Source organism: Brassica oleracea, chromosome C8, assembly GCF_000695525.1.
Source record: "Brassica oleracea var. oleracea cultivar TO1000 chromosome C8, BOL, whole genome shotgun sequence".
In the NCBI taxonomy this organism is placed as follows: domain Eukaryota; kingdom Viridiplantae; phylum Streptophyta; class Magnoliopsida; order Brassicales; family Brassicaceae; genus Brassica; species Brassica oleracea.
In genome coordinates, this window is record NC_027755.1 from 18506305 (window position 1) to 18516415 (window position 10111).

General features: G+C 35.4%; 1 protein-coding gene across 1 annotated transcript; it reads left to right on the forward strand.

Annotated features, from left to right (window-relative positions):
* Positions 1–118: 118 nt before the first annotated feature.
* LOC106307333 (myosin-9) lies at positions 119–5526 on the forward strand (the record flags this gene model as incomplete). The annotated part of the gene is given in 23 exon segments (XM_013744259.1): positions 119–213; positions 330–461; positions 626–735; positions 830–890; positions 1021–1198; positions 1326–1531; positions 1620–1739; positions 1962–2060; positions 2141–2362; positions 2488–2627; positions 2760–2871; positions 2966–3013; positions 3117–3371; positions 3446–3601; positions 3676–3882; positions 3962–4105; positions 4183–4253; positions 4361–4460; positions 4529–4585; positions 4671–4727; positions 4828–4908; positions 4988–5070; positions 5162–5526. Coding segments are annotated over 23 exon segments (2858 nt in total), but the record flags the coding sequence as incomplete, so codon positions are not given.
* Positions 5527–10111: the final 4585 nt, after the last annotated feature.

Consider the following 10111-nt stretch of genomic DNA (forward strand, 5'->3'; position numbering starts at 1 on the left):
GACAAGGAGAGCTATGGATATTGTCGGAATTAGCGAAAAGGAACAGGTCTGTTTGTGCAAGCAGCTACTAAATTTAATATAGTTTTTTTTTTTTTTTTTTGCAGTTTTATATTGACAGCTTCCAAATGCCCTTTTGTCGTGGGTCTTTTCCCTCCACTCCCTGAAGAAACATCTAAATCTTCAAAGTTTTCATCTATTGGTTCTCGTTTCAAGGTAGGAAGCTTATTCAATTGAAAATATCCAGGTGGTTTCTAAGGAAGAGTGTCTTACTAATATTCTCTTAGTAAGTAAACGTAAGAACTAAAATACGGTTGGCCTGATTGATGCAGCTGCAACTCCAGCAACTGATGGAAACATTAAATTCTACCGAGCCTCATTACATCAGATGTGTGAAGCCTAACAATCTCTTAAAACCTGCCGTATTTGAGAATGTGAACATCATGCAGCAGCTGCGTTGTGGTGTAAGTATACATAAGATAATATTTTCCACAGTTATGTTTTTCTAGACTAGACATATGGGTTATGAGCATGGTTCCACAAAGCCTCTTTATGTTTTTAGTATCCTGCGAGTAATGGCAGGAAAGTGTGTGCTAATAACTCTAAAACTTTTACGGTTTCTGTATAGGGTGTTTTAGAGGCGATCAGAATTAGTTGCGCAGGGTATCCAACACGTAAACCTTTCTTTGAGTTTGTCAACCGCTTCGGACTTCTATGTCCTTCGGCTTTAGAAGGGAGGTAAGTAAACAGCAATTTTACTAGCCCGTAAAAATTATAATGTTTAGTGAGAGTTGGAATCAATATTTACAGATTTTGACTTTTCCCTGAACAGCTACGATGAGAAAGTCGTGTGTAAAAAGATATTGGACAGCATGGGACTTAAAGGATACCAGGTAACTGTTCCTTGAGTATTATTTAGTTAATGGAACCAATTGTCTAGTATGAATGATGCAATGGAATATGATTCAGTGATGGAAAATTTGAAAGAAATCAAATGCAAACTCGTATCTTTTGTTAATGCAGATTGGTAAAACAAAGATCTTCTTGAGGGCTGGTCAGATGGCTGAACTCGACGCTAGGAGGACAGAAGTGCTTAGTGGTGCTGCAAAAAAAATTCAGAGACGAACAAGAACTCATCAAGCTCAGAAACGGTTTACTGTTCTCAGAAAGGCCACAATATCTCTACAAGCTCTATGTAGAGGTGAGCCATCTGATTTCAATCGCGCTCTTTGGACTTTGGAAGGGCATTAACTTTGTCACACTATATGAACTATTTGCTTGAATATAGAAACATTTATGTAACTTTTACTCATTTTCAAATATCATAGGAAGACTTTCCTGCAAAGTTTACGAAAATTTGAGACGAGAAGCTGCTGCTGTGAAGATTCAGAAGAATGGTCGGAGATATTACTCTAGAAAATCTTATAAAAAGCTCCATGTGTCTGCGCTTGCTTTACAGACTGGTCTAAGAGCAATGGCTGCTCGTAAAGAATTCAGATTCAGGAAGCAAACAAAGGCTGCCACAATTGTTCAGGTTGATGTTCTTAAGAGAGTATAGACGTTTTAAACTATCTTACGTTTCTCATGATCAGTAACACAGAGTTTCCTGTTACTAATGGCAGGCTCAGTGGCTTTGTCACAGAGCAACCACGTACTACAAGAAGCTAAAAAATGGAGTGATTGTATCTCAGACACGATGGAGAGGCAGACTTGCTAGGAGAGAACTTAGGAAGCTCAAAATGGTACAACTTGTTTATTTGCACTTTCCTAAAATTTCTTTTAGTATTCACATTGCCAATAGCCTACTATTATAATGCATGGTATATTTATTGGAGACAATCATGCCATGTACTTTGTGGTAGGAAGTATGCATCTGCAATTTTTTTTTTTAATATTTTCAAAATAGGATGCTACTTTTGGTTTACTATCTCAAACATACTCTTAATATTTTTTTTTGTCTTTAGGCTTCGAGGGAAACAGGAGCACTTAAAGAGGCAAAGGATATGCTTGAAAAGAAAGTTGAGGAACTCACATACCGTGTCCAGTTGGAGAAACGTCTGAGGGTATCTGCCACAGAAACATCATTCTAATCGATCATATTTGAATAAGATTTATAACGTATAGCGCTGAGTTATTATTTCAGGCTGATTTAGAAGAAGCAAAGACTCAGGAGACAGCAAAATTTCAGAGTTCCTTGGAGGAAATGCGGAAGAAAGTGGATGAAGCAAATGCATTGCTTGTGAAGGAACGCGAAGCTGCAAAGAAAGCCGCTGAGGAAGCTCCTCCTGTTATACAAGAAACACAAGTTTTGGTTGAAGATACGAAGAAGATTGAATTGATGACCGAGGAATTGGAGAGTGTAAAGGTACATTCTCTCAGTAGCTATAAGTTCTCAATACTTGCAAATCAGTTCCATTAAAATTTGAGATTTTGCATTCGCTATTACTTATTACGTCTACTTAGCATCAGTAATCATTTGCGTTCAAACAGGCTACTCTAGAAAACGAAAAAGAAAGAGCTGATGATGCAGTGACGAAATTCGAAGAAGCTCAAGAGTCTCTCGAAGACGGAAGAAAGAAACTGGAAGAGTCAGAGAAGAAAGGTCAGCAACTCCAAGAATCTCTGACAAGGTAAGGACAATATGTTATTTATATGTTCCTAACCACTCCTGGATATATGGTTAATTGCTCTTGTAGATTAATGTATTTTGCTGGTAATTTTCACTGTCCGATGAGCTAAATTGATGAAGTTAATGTGATCAGGATGGAGGAAAAGTGCACCAACTTGGAATCGGAGAACAAAGTCTTACGGCAACAGGCTGTGTCCATGGCACCGAATAAATTTCTCTCTGGCCGCTCCAGGTCCATTTTACAGGTAAATTAGGACACTAAATTGAAATATGAGACCGCAAGTATCTTTTTCCCGGTTGTCTGAAGCTTACGAATTACCATCCGTTTAACAACAACAGAGAGGTTCTGAGAGTGGTCATCTAGCAGTGGATGCCAGGTCAAGCTTGGTGAGTACATTTGCCACATATTTGAGTAAATTAACCAATTCAGTTTGTGTCTCAAGTTCGGCTTTTTGATTGATCTAATGATGGTGCTTTTAATTTGAATCAGGATCTGCATAGCCATTCAATAAACCATAGGGATTCCTCTGAAGTGGATGATAAACCACAAAAATCATTAAACGAGAAGCAGCAAGAAAATCATGAGCTACTTATCCGCTGCATTGTCCAACCCTTGGGTTTCAAGGGTAACCGACCTATCACAGCATGTATCATCTATAAATGCCTACTTCAATGGAGGTCATTTGAAGTTGAACGAACCAGTGTCTTTGATCGCATTATTCAGACAATAGGCCATGCTATTGAGGTAGGGCTTGACCTTCCTAGTTTATATGTATTCAACTGTGATTGGAATTAATGTTGAGTAAATTGATATCTCAGACTCAAGATAACAACAATACATTGGCCTATTGGTTATCCAATGCCTCGACGCTCCTCTTACTCCTCCAACGCACACTCAAAGCTAGTGGTGCAGCTGGGATGGCTCCACAGCGGCGCCGTTCATCTTCTGCCACTCTGTTTGGAAGGATGACTCAGGTATATATGGTTTGAATAGCAAAAGCTTCTTGTTTCATTACAAGTATAATCTGGAGAATGTTTCTATTATTCAGAGCTTCCGTGGAGCACCTCCAGGTGTAAACCTTGCAATGATAAACGGTGCTGCGGGAGGTGGAGCGGATACCTTAAGACAAGTCGAAGCAAAATACCCGGCGTTACTTTTTAAGCAGCAGCTCACAGCTTATGTTGAAAAGATATACGGAATGATTCGGGACAACTTGAAGAAGGAGATTTCTCCACTCCTTGGATTGTGCATTCAGGTATGCCATCAATCACACCAGCCACCACTTTCACAAGCAGGAGAAGGTTCTTTATTTTTATGTCTTCACCTTTAAACAGGCGCCAAGAACATCGAGAGCGAGTTTAGTGAAAGGAGCATCTCGTTCAGTGGCCAACACTGCAGGTCAGCAAGCACTGATCGCCCACTGGCAAGGAATTGTGAAGAGCCTTACAAACTTCCTCAACACTCTGAAATCAAACAATGTGGGTTCCATTTTCTCTAGATAAAAACAAGTTGGGAGACTGCCCTGAGTTTGACTCTTCTGTTTGTGGTTTTTTAGGTTCCTTCATTCTTGGTGCGCAAGGTGTTCACGCAGATATTCTCATTCATCAATGTTCAACTGTTTAACAGGTTTTCCCATGGCTCATCAGCATCTAAAATCCCCATCATGTCTCAAAACAATTTTTTTTTTTTTCAATCTTGTACTAATCAAATGTTTCCTTTGTTGTCCCCAACAGTCTTCTGTTGAGACGTGAGTGCTGTTCATTTAGCAATGGCGAGTATGTGAAAGCTGGCTTGTCTGAATTGGAACACTGGTGTTTCAAGGCAACAGATGAGGTATCTCTTCTTAACTTTCTTTCACTCCCCTCTTATCACTCAAATAAAACTAACCAATACAATTGCAGTATGCGGGTTCTTCGTGGGATGAGCTTAAACATATAAGACAGGCCATTGGGTTTCTGGTAACCTTTTCTTAGCTTCTACCTAAACCTTAAGTAGGTACCCCACGAGAGTAAATTATTTACTAACTCTAGTTCCAAAATGCAGGTCATACACCAAAAACCAAAGAAAACTCTCGATGAGATCAGTCATGATCTTTGCCCTGTAAGTTTATCTTTGTTTTCATTTGATACAAACTTGCCAGTTTGCTAACAGATTGGAAACTTGAAGTTTTCATTTGCTGATCACTTGAAATTGTGGGCAGGTACTGAGTATACAACAGCTATACAGGATAAGTACGATGTACTGGGACGATAAATATGGCACACACAGCGTCTCCCCGGACGTAAGTAATGATCTGTCTCAGCATTTCTTTAACTAGCTTATATTTATACCACCTATCTCTCTCTCTATGATATGAATAGGTAATAGCAAATATGAGGGTGCTAATGACAGAAGATTCAAACAATGCTGTTAGCAACTCTTTCCTTTTGGATGACGACTCAAGGTTAGTACAAAACTTGGTTTTACTAATGCCAACAGGTTTAGTTTTGGTTCGTTGACGTTTTTCTAATTTATTTTTTTAAATGATTTTGCAGCATTCCTTTCTCTGTTGATGATTTATCGAAGTCGATGGAGAGATTTGATATTACTGATATCGAACCTCCACCTTTGATCCGGGAGAATTCTGGATTCAGCTTCTTATTGCCAGTCGCCGAGTGATGCTTGACAATCTCTCTCTCTCTTTACCTTACACGCCAACGTAGACCAAATCTAGGTCTAGTGTCTACCTCTTTTACCAAATTGGATTGCGTTTCATGCAAGTAATCGCTACTTTTATTGCCTTCTGAAATTACGGATAAAATGAGGTTATTCTTGTGTTTAAGATTTGATTACATCCGCCTTGAATTATTCTCTTACAAACTCGAGTACTATTGTTTGATTAATAGATTGTCTTTAATAATTGATGGGAATATAAGCTATCATCTTGAAATAGGCATATGACATGATTAATGAAAATTGAGTTGTTACGCAATTACTTCTTTTTCATAATAGAAATTTTATATTCACTTACTTTATAACTCTGATTATTTTTCAGACCAAACAAAGGAATTTAACAAAATCTATCTTAGCGAAAACATTGGAGTGTTCTTTTTGCTATGCTTCTTAGCAAAACAAGACCAATGTAAATATTACTCAGGGACAATAGGCCAATAGGGTGACGCGCTCGTGAGAATGTCAAAATAAAAACACTGATTTTCCCACCGTTTTGGCGTAACGCGCTCACTCTGCGCTTGTACTACAAATGCTAGAGCGCCACATGCAACAGATTGGTTGACTTTGTTTTTTTGACAGAGTTGACTTGTATTTTACGTTAATGTAATTCTTAACTTAATCAACTAATGTTATTGTGTGCATTAAGAATTAGAGTTACATAAACTGATATTTGACCTGAACATTTACTTACATTATTGTATCATTTACTACGCTGTATTTTATTATTACTGTGTACCATATAATTGATTTATGGTACGTATATATTTGTTTTATATATTAAATTCCATCCATAAACTTAGGAAAAATGTAAAACGAATAATTTACATCTATATTATTAAAAGTATATTATTAAAAGTGAAGTACATTTTAGTACTCTTTGGAAACATAGATAACAGTCTAATTAGATTTGTTTGGAAACATGGATAGGAGTATTATATTAGTTGTATTTTCATATTTTACTCGGTTTAAAGATTTTATTAATTATATTATCTTAACAATAATTCATATCATTAATTATATTACCATAATAATATAATGCAGATTTTTATTTATTAGCTAATCAATACTCTCTCCGTTTCATATTAAGTGTCGTTCTAGAGAAATATTTTCGTTACAAAATAAGTGTCATTTTTTATTTTTAATGAAAAATTTATTAATTTTATGCAAAATTTATTTTTCTATTAGTTGAAATATAGTTAGGTGTATGAGTAATGGTGTTTTTATATAGGAAATGTACAAAATTAATTGTTTTATTAATCCGTGTGCATAAACTCAAAGTGACACTTATAATGAAACAGAGAGAATTTTAACTTTGTGACAATTATAAAATCAAAAAATTAAAATAACTGGGTTTTAAATATGGTTAAGCGTTTCTTCATTTTAGTTTTAATATGTGGAAAATTACTTAGCTGAAAACCCATTTATTCAAGACACGTTTTGTGAATAAATAATAACTTAAATCAAAATAATAAAATGTATTATATTTATTCTCACTTAATTTTTCACTCCATACTTTTTTTACTAAATGAAAAACTCTTCCTATTTCACTTAATTTAACGAAACACATAGAAAGAGTTATTTTTATTAGTTTATAAAATCAGTTGGTCATGAACATTGTCTATTCATTTAGGTTCATGTTGTTCTTTTCGGGTATCATTTTTTTTTAAAAATTAGGCTCCGCTTATTATAAATTTAAGTGTTGGTTTTGAGTTGGATCATTCTGAGTCTGAATGAGTTTGGTTATGATATATAAAAACCTTAAAATATGTAAATAACCAATGTATTTGAAACGGGTTTGGATATTTGTACAAAAAATTATCATATTATCCAATTTGACCAGATGTTTTGAATACAATTAGTTACATTACGATACATCTGAAATATATAACATTAATTATAAAAACAAATATTAGTATATAAAATTTAAAAGCTGATATCCGAGTGGATGAACAGGTCAATTTCTAATATTATTTACGACAATAAACTAAAGTAATACTGTTTATTAACTTTTCTGTTTTTCAAAATTTTATTTATATCATGGAAACAAAAACCCGCCCAATCGGGTGGGTTAAGATGTAGTTATGTATTATTTATCAATGGTAGATAAAAGTGTTAATTGACTTTAAAAGATACTAGATTAAGACCCGCGCCTTGCGCGGAATAAACGTTATATATAAAAATTATATTATGTATTATATGTTCTTACATATTATGAAATAATAAATATATATATTGAATAATTAAAAGTCAGTAACTATTACATATGTAACTAAATTGGTGCGAACGTATAAATCAGTTTTATTAATCCAAACATTTTTTAAAAAAATTGATAGGATATGTAATTGAATTTAAATGATATTAACATACATAGTATATTTTTAATATTAATGTCTATTTCTTTTTTTTTAAATGATGCCTTCTACTCATATGTTTTTTTATCATGTGTATTTTTAATAGCAAAAACTTTAAATTACTGATAACAAAATTTTCATTGTGGGATTAATAATTTTAGTAATTGATAATTTAAAAAAATTTAACAATGTTAGTTCAAAATTTTATCAAAAAAAATTATTCAAAGTAAATTTTGAAACTAAAATATTTATTTATTCAATATGGTTTATAGTTTAATTTAGAATGATATATATACATATATATTTTAAATCTTAATGATTAATTAAATTAGACTTTTACTTATATGATTTTGTAATCATTTGTATTTTGTCATAAAAAAAATTTTAAACCATGGATCACAAAATTTGAATGTGAGACTTTTAAAAGTTTTAGTAATTTATAGTCATTTTTTAAAATTCAAAATATAAAATATACAGAAAAATCTAAATTTTTATAATATGGTTATTGTGTTTTAAAAAAAATTATTTTAATAGTTTTAAATCAAACAAATTTGATAGAAGATACATTTTTTTAATTAGATCTTTATTATTCAAAATCATTAATTATCATATATACTTTACCCACATTAGGTAATTCCGTAATCTTTATTTAAGGAAATAATAAATGACATTAATAATAAATTTATGGTTAGTTTAATAAAAAACTTGTTATATAATTAGATGGACCAACCTATTTCTCTAATAATTTTAAGAATCATCATAATGATGACATGTGGCTACAAAAAAAAAGTTGTAATGTTTCACAAATAATATATAGGGGATACGCTCATAAGATATAGCATCCACAGAAGCCAGAACAGAACAAATGAAATGTCACCTATCATTTTCTGAGTCTGACTCTTTACTTGCTTCTTTAACTACTCTCATTCTAGTCTGAGTGTACAACAAGACAACAACAACAGTATCTCATTGCTTCTCAAAACCTACCTGTACTTTCTCTCACTCATGTCTTTATTTTAATATTTTTAATCAAATTTATTTCTCATTTCTCTTCCTTCACCTTTTGTTGCATCTTCTTCTTTCTCTCAGGCCATAATATTATTGAGTTTGCAGCTCTGTAATCATCTGGGGATTCTCTCGTTGTAACCAAAACATTGCTTCTCTGAGATCTAACCTCTTCAGATTAGACCCTGGCGTTTTGCTCAAGCTTCTCCAGCACATGAACACCGACGTCAAAATAGCCGGAGAACACAGGTCCTCTCTCTTGCAAGTCATTAGCATCGTCCCTGCTCTAGCCGGAGGTGAGCTTTTCACAAACCAGGGCTTTTATCTCAAAGTCTCTGACTCCTCTCACGCCACTTACGTCTCTCTCAATGATTTGATTCTCAGCGATAAGCTTCAGCTAGGTCAGTTTATACATGTAGACAGAGTTGAATCATCTTCCCCTGTACCTATCATCCGTGGTGTTAGGGTTGTTCCTGGTAGGCATCCTTGTCTTGGCACTCCTGAAGATATTGTAGCTACTCACCCACTAGGGTTCCTTGGTGGTGGTGATAGTTGCAATGGTTCAAAACCGAAAGAGAGAGTTAGTGTTTCTAAGGATGAGTCTTCTGAGGGTAAGAAGAAGCATTCTGTTTTGGTAAGAAGAGCCAAGTCTGCTAAAACGAGTTTGGTTTTGGATGTAAAGGAGACATTGGGGAAGGTCAAGACTTCTTCTTCTTCAGGTTCAAAGTCAATACCTACAAGCTGTTACTCGCTGCCTACTTCTTTTGCAAAGTTTGCTAAGAAGCAACAGCAGGTGAAGCCAAAGGTGTTATCAGAGAGAGGGAGGTCTCCACTAAGAATGGAGAGTCCAAGCGTTGGAAAAAAGCTTCCCATGATTAAGAACTTCGTGCAGGGGATTGAGTTTGGAGCTAAGGCATTGAGGAAAAGCTGGGAAGGGAATTTGGATATCAGGAGTTCAGATAGTATAAACGTGATTCAACCCCTGATGCTAGGACTGTAACGAGGTCGACGCCGCCGGGAGTTTGGACCTGTACGGCACTCGTGTTTGCGGGGTTTCCGGCACTGGCTGTTCGGTAAGTGTCGAACAGTTGTTTTCGGACCGTCGTAGCCGGATCTCCTGAGCCTCCGGCCAGCAGAGCTAGAATGGCGGCGATGGCGACGAGTTGCTCGGTCGTCACCTTTTGGGCGGCGTCTTGCTGCGCCATCCTCTCGAGTATGGTTTCTGCAAAGGCCGCTGCTGTTGGAGCGCCTTCGGTCACAGACGGCGAGTCGGGTCGAGTCATGATCTTTTGCTGACGCTACTCTGTCTGCCCCACGGTGGGCGCCAACTGTTTAACCTGAGACTGTCAATAAACTAGTAAAGAGAAGAGACGAGTTCTCGTCGGTGGGTCAAGACAAAGACGTGTTTTATTAGAT